The sequence below is a fragment of the Anarrhichthys ocellatus genome, unplaced genomic scaffold, assembly GCF_004355925.1.
Source record: "Anarrhichthys ocellatus isolate YVR2014 unplaced genomic scaffold, GSC_Weel_1.0 scaffold11, whole genome shotgun sequence".
Lineage (NCBI taxonomy): Eukaryota > Metazoa > Chordata > Actinopteri > Perciformes > Anarhichadidae > Anarrhichthys > Anarrhichthys ocellatus.
The window spans coordinates 1,512,363-1,525,719 of NW_022280041.1; the positions used below are offsets into that span (position 1 = coordinate 1,512,363).

General features: G+C 46.2%; 1 protein-coding gene across 1 annotated transcript; it reads right to left on the bottom strand.

Moving 5' to 3' along the window:
• Positions 1-392: 392 nt before the first annotated feature.
• On the bottom strand, positions 393-11,036 carry gpr185b (G protein-coupled receptor 185 b). Its single transcript, XM_031851420.1, has 2 exons — positions 10,193-11,036; positions 393-9,371 (listed from the first exon to the last, which is right to left on the bottom strand). The coding sequence occupies exons 1-2, from the start codon at positions 10,245-10,247 to the stop codon at positions 8,302-8,304; spliced, it is 1,125 nt and encodes a 374-aa protein (XP_031707280.1). The 5' UTR covers positions 10,248-11,036; the 3' UTR covers positions 393-8,301.
• Positions 11,037-13,357: the final 2,321 nt, after the last annotated feature.

The following is a 13,357-nucleotide window of genomic DNA, read 5'->3' on the forward strand; positions in this document are numbered from 1 at the left end:
TGTGTGTGTGTGTGTGTGTGTGTGTGTGTGTGTGTGTGTGTGTGTGTTTTCAGGCTACATATCAACACACTATCCAGCCTCCCTCAGCCATTTTGGCACCTTTCCTTTCCTTCTCTCCCTCTGGGCTTCATCGTTTCTCCTTGATGTGAATGTAACATGGATGTGTCTCCCTCTTCTTCTTCATCTCTCTCTCTTTCCCTCTTCTCACTCAGGGTCTCTCCATTTTTTCTGCCGTTATGCAAGCAGGAGAGCGGTTTAATAATTCAGCGGCATCTTTTTTTATACTCGCAGGCTTTCCTTAACACCACATCGACTTGCGATATTGACTCACACACACTCTCGTAATAACACCCACAATGTCACGCAATCCCCCCCCCCCCCCCCCCACTTGTTTCACTCCATCCCAGAAAAAAGAAAACACAACTTTCCTCTTTTTGTTCAGTTTATTTGGCAAATTATTCTTCACTTGTTTTTTTGCAGTCTTTTTTTTGTTGTCTTTCTTTCTCTTTGCATTAATTTACAATTATTAAAAATAAATCTTTCTCTTCAAGGTTTTACATTCGACATTTACAAGTGCAATGTGTAACATGTCCATCTTATAAAGTGCATTTTGTACTTTTTATCGTAACCGACTGTTTCACCACACGGACTCGAGAGGAGAAATGAAAGAAAATACAGTAAAATAATGAAAACAAAACGACATGATTCAAGGACACCGTATCAGCTCTGTGACATCACAGTATCATTACCCAATAACCGCCTCACCCTGAGGGCCCGGTGATGCTCGTTCACATGTGCTGCTTCCTCATCCAGACCGACAACATCAATGCATAAAACAATGTTTGTTTTCTATGAAGGCCATACTCGGTCCAATAGAAAATTAGCTCTGTAATGGTTTTTTTCTTCTTCTTCTGATTGACAATCTCTGCTTGCCTGAAGTGTTGCCAGATTGTAGGTCACAGAGGGAGAACGTTAGCCTAGCCTAGCCATGACGGTCGAGTGTGCTGCACTCATCCACCAATCCCTGCTTTTAAGAAAGAAACCCTTTGTGTTAATGCTTGTGCTCCGGAGAAACGAATCAAAAAAGAGAGAGAGACTCTGATGAGAGGTGTAAAAATAGAAGATGAGCGTGTGCTCCTGCAAAGAAGATGAGACGGGAAGGAAGGAACTCGACAGGGAAAGAGAAAAGAGGGCGAAGGGTTCGATTTCTACTTTCTTTACTACCTCGCTCCCCTCCTTCTCTTTTTTTCCTGCTGTTCTTTTTTCGCTTTTGCCTTTTATCTGCTTTCAGGGTAACTATTTTTAGACGGAGCCCGACCGACTCGCTTCCTGCAGGCCCGACGATAGCAAAATGTTAGACGAGAGAAAGAGGGCGGGGGAGGGGGGATGAAGGTGAAGAGAGTGGCAGAAGATGGACGGAGGGAATGGTGTAAAAAGAACCTCGAGGAAAAGTGGAAAAATGAAGGGATGCGCTTGAAACTGTTGGAGGAACGAAATGAGTGAGGATGAGTGGGAGGCAGAAACGATGGGGGGGAAGCTGGTGAGAGGAAGAAGAAGAAGAAGAGGGGAGGGATGTCTTTGAAACGACCTGCTCTCTGAGACACGACTCAGACAAAGTGACGTCACTGGAAACCTGACTCTGTGACGTACAACACCGTCTCTCTCTCTCTCTCGTCTTTTTCTGGAAAAAGTGTCGGGATTACTGTGATTTCAGTCTGACGTCACAGAAGAACAGATGGACTTCTTAATGGTGATATTGGTCTTTTTTTGTGATAAATAACATCAAGGTTAAATACTTCTGCACAACCTCTTCTTCCATCTTTATCCCGCTGCTTAGAGTTTCTGTCTCTGACCGTGTTGAGCTTCTTGTTGTTTACAGATGTACTAACTCCACAGTGAGAGTCGCCCCTCTGATAAACGTGCATGTACACAAAGATAAACAAATAAATAAGACACTAGATAGTCGAAAAAATATGGCACTTTTTCAGCGTATCCGACACACAACTTCTTCTCTTTTTCTTTTTTTTTCAGCCCCACCAAAAAGAAAGTTTTGACATTTGTTTATAGGAAGAACACAGAAGAAGAGGAAGAAACACACACGCTCACAACAAACTCATGCTCACAGCAGCGACCATGACTCGTAACTCATGCCCTGATGAACATTACAAAAATATACATTTCTGTACAGCATTTGCATAATAAAAATAACACACACACACACACACTTGTACAGTTATTTCTTTTTCTTTTCTGTTTTCCCGTCTTTTAAATTGAATTATAGTCCTGTATAGCGGCTGACAAAACCATTCCGCGTGTGTGTGTTTACAGTGAGAGTTGGTTGAGTTATGGTTCATTACAATTGGCTATGATCCCGGGGGGACAACACACACACACACACTTACACACACACACACACAGTGAGTGGTCGCTCCACTCCTGCCCCAGGAATGGTTGACTGAACGGTGGCATATTCACAGATGAGTTGTTGTTAATTGTTATAAACCATCACTAGATGGACAGGCCAGATGGGATGGTGATAAAAATTACAGCTGAGCGACGCAGGATTCAACACGTCAGTCAGCGCACTCTGAGAAACGGCTGATTCGTGGTTTTTACTTTGGGGCTCGTGATTCCCTCCAGACTTGGATCAAATAGTTAGATTTACCCTGAAGAAAACGCCAGACAGTTGACATTTTTACTGCCAAAGGACAAAAAAATACCCACCAAAATGGCCCAAAACATAAACAACAAAGTGTGTTCTCAACCGACAGGAATATATTATCAATTGATTAAAGTAAAAATAGAAACTGACTCCATCTTAAAGGCCAATTCCAACACATTATCTCTCCCAACTCGTCAAATACTTGAAACCATGACGCTCTAGGTTCCCCTTTAGCTTGACTTTTGGGGCATTTCAGTTTCCAATGGTTGCATCCGCGGTGTCTTTTCATAATAAACTTCCAACGTAGGTTTACTTATGCAACAAAAGTACTTGGCTTTTATGGAAGTTACACAACAAAAACTAAGGTTAAATAAGTCTACGTTGACTTGGTTTAACACGGGACACGAACAGCGGTGTCCTGGGTGAAAGTCCTGTTTGTGTCTTTGCACAACGTCACCTCCTCTAATAGTGACGTGGATGTTTTTAAACTGGAGTTAGTTGAAAGCTCCGTGCGTCTCATGCAAATGCTACACTATTAGAAATAGAGGCGCTAACTAGAACCATGTAGGGTTCTTTTCTTAGTTCCTGGTAGAACCTTTAGTAAAGGCGTTCAGGGAGTTCCACCTAGAACCCAGCATAAAGGGTCATGCTTAGAACTTTCTGTGAAAGGTTCCACTCAGAACCCGCTATGAGTCGTTCTACAGAGAACCCGTCTATGGTAACCTTTTCACCTTCTAATGATACCAACAAGAACCCTTTAATAGTCCAAGGGTGTTATCTCGAACCCTATAGGACCAGGGCTGATGTGGTGCTGCACAACCCACAACAGTCATGGTCCCCAATCAGTTTTTGGGGGGTTTGTGGGCGTTCCCTTTTAACATCCATACCATCAACAATCCTTGAAGAACCCTTTCTTACAAAAAGGGTTCTTTGGATGAAAAAGGTTCCTAAGAACCCCAAAGAACTAGAAGCTGAGTGCCACTGACTGACCGAGCGTCGGTATTGGACGACTTGGGAGAGAGAACAGTTTGCATTTCACACCTGAAAGTCGTGCAGCGAAATATTCACGAATTGGTTCTAGATGCTTGTTGCTAGCCAGCTGGCCAGCCGGCCAACATGCTAGCGCTAGTCGCTAATAGGATGCAATGCTTTGTCTCTCCGGCTTTCAAACAAATTATTTTGCTCCTTTAGTGAACCCACTTATTGCACATATCCCCTTAAAATAAATAGTATTGTAAATATAATTGCGGGGAGTTTTAACTGGAGCCAAGACAGTTTTAAGCGTCGGAGTAAAACAAACCATGACATTTCATTTCTGTTTAATCCAAGTCTGGTTCATGATCCTAATTGCGTCCGATTCATTTTTAATAGGGAGGTAAACACGGGGACGTTAGCTCGTATGCTAGCATTAGCCAAGCTAGTGCAGATTCTCCACCTTTAAGGCTGTTTTAGAGACGGGTGTGACACTAACATCACCTAAAATGTAATCTGGGTCCCATCTAGCATCTCCAAACAGGGCCGACGAAGCAAGTCTCACACATCGTTGTGCAAACAGGAAGACCGCGCGCCAACGGGATCTGCATCAGATTCCAATGTGAAATAGATTTAATTATCTCTCTGGGAATCGTTTGGTTTCACCAAAGCTTTTTCCAGAAGCACCGAACTCCGTCCGGCTTCAGAGTAATTGAACATATTTCACTCGTCTTTTTTTACCGTTAGGCAGTTCCATCAATGCGGCGGTTCAGCAAAAAGAGAGGGCGAGAGAGGGAGGCGGTCGACTCGTTTAACAGCTGTCACCTTCACATAAACGTTTTTTTATTTATTTTTTTTACCTTTAATAGTATAAAACGAGACATCTAACACACAAAATAAAGCTTATTTTAGAGAGAAATATAAGATCTCCTTCTGCAATACACCATCTATAAATGGAAACTTCATATTTAGGTTCGTTCCACTTCCTGCTGAAATGTATTTTGGAAAACCCTGTTCAGACATATTCATACCAAGTACAGTACAATGTGCTTTAAAAAGGTATACTTTGAGTTACTCTGCGAACCTTTCAGAGCCCACTGCCTCCACCTGTCGTACTCTCTTTTTCTCCATTGTGGCCTTTTTTGTACACAGCAAAAATACAGTTGGACATTATTGCGAAGGAGTTTTTTTTTTTTTTGTTCAAATAAGGCCAAAAAACAGATAAAAACAAAGAAGACAAGAGATTCTGCAAAGGAAGTCATTGGCAGAGCGGTGTAGCTGCTCCGCTAACAACTGCCTCCAAAAACACAACTGATTGTTTGCTGCTGCCAAGAAAAATACACTTCTACGTTTTTGATTTACACTCTAGAAAAACAAATAATACCAACGTCTCCTGAGCGCCATCTTCAGAGTTTTCTGTGTTCTTAGCTAGTCGACTATCCTTGTGGTTTATTTGGTAGAAAGCTTAAATTCGGAAGTGACTCCCTTGTTGCAGAAACTTATTTTATTTTTTTTGTGATTTGAGTGAGTCTCCTAGTTTTGAAACGACAGCCTTTATATGAACTCTCTCTCCCAAAAGCCAGCACACCTCCCACACATGTATATTAGCAGCATGCGATAGCTTAGTCACGGTACCTCTCTCTCTCTCTCTCTCTCTCTCTCTCTCTCTGAGGGAAAACTATCTCCTCAGATCATTTAAATGCAGATTGAGTGTCTGCAACAAATCCTCTGTACATCCCTCCGCCACTGTTACCGAGATGTTATTAACATTAGCTGGATTTAACTCACACGATGCCCTTTTCAGTGGGAAATGACTTCATCCTGATTGTGTGTGTGTGTGTGTCTGTGTGTGTGACGTTCAGACGTGACCTGAGGTTCCGTTAAAAGCGCGTCTCGCCTGCCGTTTCTATTTCACACCGCGTCACCTCGCCTCTCTCTCTCTTGCTTCTCATTAACCCCGCCGAAGCCTTCGGTGGGGGGGCCCCTGGGGGCCAGAGCAGCGCTGCTTCTAGAAGGCCGTGTGTGTGTGTGTGTGTGTGTGTGTGTGTGTGTGTGTGTGTGTGTGTGTGTGTGTGTGCAGCGGATATCCAGCTACTGCTGACGGGCTGCAAGCAGGGAAGTGAAAATGGAAGCCGGAGGAATTGAGACCATCTGATGCTCGTGTTTTACAGCATTATAATAGATTGTTTGTGTGCGTGTGGTTCATACAGGCTTTGGCCTTATTCCCTGAATACACGATTTATTCCTGACCGCGGGACTTAGTATAAACATGGACAATGTTTTTCATGGCGTTAGAGATTCGATAGAACCAGGGCTGCCCGCTCTTAGTCGACTAATCTGTGGTTTTGTTCTTAGTCGATCGAGGTTTAGTTGATCAAATGTTTGTAGCGACTGTAATCCACGTAATCATGAACCAGGAAGTGGTGAGACGGCCAAAAAAACGTAGTTATTTCAACCTAAACTACGATCTTTTCCTAAACTTAAATAGGTTTTGTTGTCTAAACCTAAGTTGTTTCCTGTTTATTTTGAAAAGATTGTATGCATCTATGCATGGTTTTGTGATTTTGTTTTTCATGCTAAATGACATAAGTGATTATTTTTAGAGAAACTCGGTTTTAAAGATCTGTCGATTACATCAACTAATCGATTGGTCGACTAAGAAAGTCTTTGTTCGAGGTTCAGCCCGAGATAAAGTAATGATTTTTGCAGAACTATGGCAAAATCCACGTACAACTTAAATAGAAGGTAGCCAACCAAAGTCCAGAAGAAAAGTGCTCTACTGAATAAAGATTGTGCTCAGCTCTAGCTATTAAATAACCAATGAGACGGTGGCGTTAGAATGCCGTCTCTACATTTAGAGCCGGCGACGCCTCATGCGGATGCAGATAAACGCCGAGGTCCCGTTAGCCTCTGAGAAACATCGGCTGCTCTCACCTCAGCCATGTCAGAAGGTCTGCTTTACCGGCACTCGTGGGGCCGTACATGTTCTTTTCTCATGCATAATTCCTGCTGCTGAGATACGAGGGATGTATAGAGCGACGCAGGATAGAAAGGACGGGGTCATGGCCGCGCTGCAGGAACTCAAGTGGATAATTACGGACTATCTGAGCCCGATCGAAGTCATTTTCTTTAGCTTTTTGACTTTTTCAGCGTTTTTGTCTTCGATTTACAGCGTTTTCTAACTGTTTTTAAATAAGGTAATGCAGATTTAAGCCGCAAATGTGAAAAATGAAGCCTCGCTATTTAATTCAACTCCTTTCTTTTCTTTTCCTTTTTTGCCTTGATTCAGTCTTGTTTGACATTAGCAACACTTTTGAAAACAACGCTCACGGCGGTCTCTCTTTCAAACCGAAAACTGGAAGCGATTTCAAAAATGTGCAGCTTTTCAAAAGAAACAAACAAAGAAAAGCTCTTCTAGGTCGCGCTGATAAACTACCGTTACCGGCCAAATTAGACGTACGTAATAATCTCATTTTGTTTGTCTCTTCCGGACTGAACGTTGGGGGAAAAAAGACTTAAAAATACCTTCATTCAGCATTCAATGAAAAGCTGGAATGTCCCTTTAAAGCACGTTCCTTATCTAGTCAGTGTAGAGAACAGCGTAGCCTACTTCCCCCCAGCAGCAGAGAGCATTCCCAGGGTAGCATTGCTCTGCAGTGGCGCTGTCCTTGGTGCTGAATTCAGCTCTCTCTCTCTCTGCCTCACATTCACCGGCTGGCTGAGAAACCCCTCCTCAGACAGGGGGAGCAGATTTGATTTCATCACACCAGTGTGGAAATCCCTCTCTAGGTATTTTCAAACTGGCGGTGGCTGCTCTGCACATTTGGGAGCCCTGGTAGATTCAGAGTTGAGTGTTTTGGGGAGGAGTCGTTTTCTCTCTGGATCGTGACACATTTTTATTGCCAATTGAAGGCGTCGGCGTGGGGGAGAACGAGCTAGCGATGCTAATGATGATTAGCAACCAACCCAATTTTAAATCTCGGCACATGAGGGTTAATTATCATTATAGGCTATAAACTCACTAATTACCTAACCTGCATCACATCAAGGGGGACGTCACCGTTAGAATTTAGTTTCAAAAGGAGGAAGTAGTCTCGTTCCCATCAGGAGAACAAAGATCGCTTGTTGAGAAATACTCAAGGTCATTCGTTGTGTATATTTAGCTCGTCGTATTTTTATCCACATCAGTGAAAGCACATCCAGCATTTTAAAGACTGTTTTTGCACCTTTTTGATTGCATAACCATGCGGCGCTGCCCAAAAAAGCTAATGTCCAACGGAGATTTGGGGACGTTTTTCCCCCTTTCCCGAATCCCGTCCGTCACATGTATGCTACTCTTGAGGCCTCGCTTCCTCTCTTCCACGTCGCTCTCAATAAAGGAGGTCAGTCTCCCACCATCATCAGGTTTTTCCAGTTGGTTTCACGCCACCTCCATCACCCTTTTCTCCAAAGATCTTCATTAGCTCTGTCTTTATTTATTTCTTTTTTTGTGTTCTCTTCTTCCCGTGGCTCCGCCGTGCGTCAGCCACCAGCCCTGATATGAAGAGTGGAAGAAAATCTCTTCCCTCCGCCACGACCTCTCACCTCCCCCCCTCCCGTTCCTCCCTCCTACAACCCCTCGACTCGGTGTTGAGCGTCACGCCAGACAGAAACCGACCTTTTCCCTGCTACACGTCGCTGGAGGTCCTGGGTCTGAGGGAGAGGTTGGACGGGACGCAACCGCAGCACGCCAACCACAGCGACTTCTGGATGTCCGGGTTTCGGAACGCATAGATGATGGGGTTGATCACGGAGCAGCAGGTGGCTGGGAGCACCGTGGCGTAGGTGTATATCGCGGGGTAGCTGGAGTCGGCCACGATGGAGTACATGGCGAACGGCAGCCAGCACGCCCCGAAGGCACACAGGATTGCCGACAGCGTGGAGACGCCTTTGGTGGTGGACATGGCGACGAACTGGTGCTGCACGGCGATCTGCTGCGCGTGGCGGAAGGCAATCTTGCAGATCTGCAGGTAGAGCTGCATCATCAGGGCGAAGACGAGCAGGAAGGTGACGGCGAGTGCCACGGCGTTGACTTTGGTGACGGGCCAGCAGACACTGCATGCGGACTCGTCGCGCAGGCAGTTCCAGCCGAGTGCCGGCAGCAGGCCAAGCGCCAGGCACGACACCCAGATGAGGACCACCATCACGTAGGTGAAGGTGACCGTCCGCTCGGTGTGATAGGTCAGGGCGTTGTACAGCGACAGGTAGCGGTCCACCGTGATGGCGAGGATGTTGAGGACGGATGCCGAGAAGGCGGAGATGAGCAGTGCGACCGACAGCAGCGTCACGTACTCCACCGAGCTGTCGACCAGGTAGGTGAAGACAAAGTTCAGGATCAGGCCGAGGCCGGCTAGGAGGTCCGCCGCGGCCAGCGAGCCGATCAGGACGAACATCGGCGCACGGAGTGTCGGCGTGTAGAACAGCACGGCGATCACCAGCGCGTTCTCGCAGGAAATGAGCGTGCCCGTCACGCAGAGCGCCACGTCCCACGGGTTCACCTCCTGGACGGCGACCGCGGTGGTCGCCGGCTGGAGGTCAGGGGTTAGGGTTCGCACAACGGGCTCGGAGGAGTTGGAGGGGTCCTCGCCGAGGATCCAGGAGGTGGAGGAGTCGAAAGAGTCGAGGGGGGAGGAGTAGTTGAGGCCGCTGCCGCCGCCGCTACTCATGGCTGCTACTGCCGCCAGGGAGAGAATCATAGCTGGAGTAAGGAGAGAGGGAGGGGGGAGGAAGGAGACGAGGGAGGTAGATGAAAGGGAAGTCAAGGAGGAGGAAGTTCAGAGGTGAAAGGAGGAGGTTTGTGATTGACGGAGGGAAGAAATGTGAGAGAGAGAAATTTAAAAAAGGATGGAAAGAGCGCGAGAAGAGGGGAGGAAGATTGAGGCGGAAACGAGCAGCGAGGAGGGAAGGAGGAGAGGAAACGAAGGAGGAAATTGCAGTCGGTAATGGGTGAGAGAACGGGGAAGTGTTAAAGGGGAGTAAGAAAAAGAGAAAGAAGGAGAAAATGAGAGAATGAAGGTTGTGCAAAGAAAAGAGGAAGAGGATATATCGAGGATATATCGTGAGTAAAGTGGGGAGGACGCGAAACAGGACGAGGGACAAGAGTCGAGGACAAAACAAAGGAAGGAAGAGAAGGAAAAGGAGATGAAGGGTGTTAACACAGAAAACTCCCTTTTTTGGATACAAAGGGCAAAACAGACATTCATTCATTCATTCATGAAAACAACTCTGCTCTCGAACCCAGTGGCACGCACGTCACCAGCAGCTCCCACGCACCACACGAACAGGTAATTAGCAGCAGCACAATAGCAGGTGTGGACACGCGCACAATGGGGGGAAAGTAATTCAGAAATGACAGTAATAATCCCTCCCATGTCGGTTCCGAAGCAACGTGACGGACCGAGATGCCTTCACACACACACACACACACACACACACGCACACACACACACACACACACACACACACACAATAAACAACGCAATTAAATTAAACAGAAGCTTAAATGTGCCGCCTCCTCACCTAAAAGATGCCGGAGACTGAAGATGTTCGATCTCCTCTCAGTCCAAACCATCATCAACACATTCTATTTATAGAGCATCTCTAAAAATGGTGCATGACGTCCTGGGGCACGGCGCGGCGGTATATAGCTGCCGTCCTATTCACCGGTGGCGTGTTATATGGGCGCGTGCCCAGACGCGCGTGCGCTTGCAACACGGAGCCCCCCCCCGTTAATTCAGATTTCTGATCCACATATGCTGCTGTACGCAGACACAAAAAAAGAAGGAAAAAAAAAATCCAGGCACGAGGCTAATTTTAGCTCAGCCAGCGGAGCTGCCAGCGCGCGCGCTCGCGCCAAAAAGCTCCATTCACAAAAAATAAAATGTATCCCCCACTCTCTCCCACCTCCCACCTCAACCTCCACCACACACACACACACACACTTCCTTCACTACCCGCCCCCTTTATTTTTCATCTCTTTCTTTCATGCACACGCGCACACACACACACACACACACACACACACAGACACAGTCAATGACTGCAAACGGCCGTGGAAGGTCAACACCAGCACCATCGCCACCACCAAAAGCCCTGCAGCTTGAGGGGGGGGGGGGCCTCACATCCCTGCGGTAACGGGAGCTCGTGCAGCCCCGGAGCATCCACTTTTATTTAAATTTTTTCAAGCAGCGCGTTCAGCGACCCTGCCACGAGCCGTCAGACTTTCAGCGCGTGTCTTTTTAGGAATAGAGAATAACAATAAATACCTGGATCTGTTTCATTCAGCTGCAGCAGTGCAGTCCCTGAGCCGGCGCGAGAGAGTGGGGGGGGAGGGATGGGAGACCACGCCACAGAGATAAAAAGAGAGAGAAAATTACCAGCTTCTTGTCTTCTTCTTCCTCTCTCTCTCGTCCTCTATCCTCCACTTTAAATGTATATATGTATTTTGAAATTTCTTCTTCTTCTTCTAGGGTTTCCCCCCCTCTCGTTCTCCCCGCGTGCTATATCCCTCGGTTGGCATGGTTATTAGCCTTCTGTCGGCAGCTCTCCGTCCTCGTGCTGCAATCCTCGGCCCCTCATTGGACGCGCGTCCAATGAGGGGACTGACGTAAGAAGTCTCCGCTCCTCCAGTCACCGTCATCGAGGTCGGTGTGTGAATCACGGAGAGAGGGAGAATTAATAAACGAATAAACCTCCGGTAAAGGAACCGTATGTTTTATTTTATTTTTATTTATGTCATTTTATTCTTTTAATTTCTTTTATTTTTTATTTAATTTTATTTATTTGCTTTTCTTTTCTTTTGTATTAGTCTACTGAGGTTAGATGCGAGTATGTGGGTGTATTTTCATCCCACCTCACACGCACGCACAAGGTCGGAGGACTTGATGTTGGATCAAACTGTGACACGCAGCTCGTGTCAGACTTTTTCCTCCCCCACCTGAAAGGTGAAGCTGACCCCTCCCCTTCCAAGCCCCCCCCCCCACAAAAAAAACAAACCCAGCCGTAAAGCATATTGCCTCAAAATGTCTGCAAGTGCGGTGTTTGCTTGTGGGTGCTGCAGCCGGTCCATCCAGCCACGCGGGTGGGGATGGAGGGTTATGCAATCTCGGAGCGCTGCTGGGTATCCCACTGCATTATTATACTCACTCGCGCGCGCACGCATAGCACCATACTGCACCGGCTGGGGGCCCATGTGTGTCGCCATGCGTGATGATATATATATATATTCGACGCCAGCTTGTTTTTCCGCAACCAATGAACAGAAGTGACCATATTTGGAATGCGGAGGAGTGACGTAGAGACACCGTATATACGTCTCTGGTAGAGACCTGTCAATCACCGTGTAGCCCCGCCCTAAAGCATCCCCTGCTTTATGGTCTGTTTGGGGCTGTATTGAAGAAGACTTGAAACGAGAGATTGAGCAGTCTAATCTCAGGTCATATATTTGCTATTAAATACGAGGTGCTGTAAAATATGTATTTGTTTTTGCATATGAAGTACGAAAATGCCAACAACCTGCTGTTATATATCTTAATCACACTTATTTAATAACCAGATTCAGAGGCCCTGAACACCAGTAGCTTGTTATATCTATTGGCACAGGGAGTTTGATGTTGTGCATTAATGCTTAATAAATATATTAGCGAATGCGTCACTATCAGAGTTTCAAACTCTCAAATATCAATATTGCTATCTGCCCTAAAAAATGCAGCATCTGTCAGGTTAAGACCTCCAATCCGCTGAGGAAGGTCATGTGATGCGACCGAAAGCTCCAGAACAGTGGACCTCGTGCTGAGAAGGCTTCGCTGAGGTAAAGACTGAACCTTTCATTTCAATACTTGATTCATGCTCATTCAATTAAAAAGAAAGAAAAGGGTCAAATATCAAAGTTGATACCCGGCTTAAACGTCGTGTATCATATTCTTATTAATCTTGTTCTGAATTTTAAAAAGACCGTCTCTGCTGTTCATGAACTGCTGCTCTGCTGGATATGATAATGTCTCCTCGTCCTCCTCCAGAGTCTTTTCTTTTTCCAGCTTAATGAGTGCGTGACACTCTGACACGAACCTCCCTTGTGTGGGAAAAAAATAGAAAAGGAAGACACAAGCTCTTATTTCTCTCTCTCTCTCTCTCTCTCTCTCGCTCTCGTTCTGTGTGTGCGTGTGTCTCTCTCTCACATCATCACACCTTTAGTGCAGGAAACTCCCGAGCCGGCCCACGCGCTCTGCACTCCGCCAACCTTTTCTTTTTCTTTCTTCAGCTCTCCTCATCTCTCTTTGGACATTGTTAAGCCCACACACGCCAAAGGATGACTGCAATAAGAAAAATAAGCTTTTGCTTTCTTTTGATGCACCACACACACACACACACACACACACACACACACACACACACACTCCAGTTGAAGCGTCCTCCTTATTCTGTATGAATCACCAATTAGAATCACATGATTAGAATACAGATGAAATGCAAGAGCGCGCATCTTCATTGACGCCCTCCACATGTCCGACTTCATTCATCTTTCCAGCAAAGCACTCTGGGTAACTGAGAGCCGTTACGTCATCTTGCTGTTTTGGTATGCTTTGTTTAGCAGAAAGCCGGGCCCGTCTCTCTCTCTCTCTCTCTCTCTCTCTCTCTCTCTCTCTCTCTCTCTCTCTCTCTCTCTCTCTCTCTCTCTCTCTCTCT

Bases quoted from the DNA above. Each gene is read 5' to 3' on its own strand.
- gpr185b (XM_031851420.1), bottom strand. From the start codon at position 10,247: ATGATGGTTTGGACTGAGAGGAGATCGAACATCTTCAGTCTCCGGCAT. The intron at 9,372-10,192 runs GTGAGGAGGCGG...TCCTTACTCCAG, and splicing joins CAGTCTCCGGCATCTTTTAG to CTATGATTCTCTCCCTGGCG.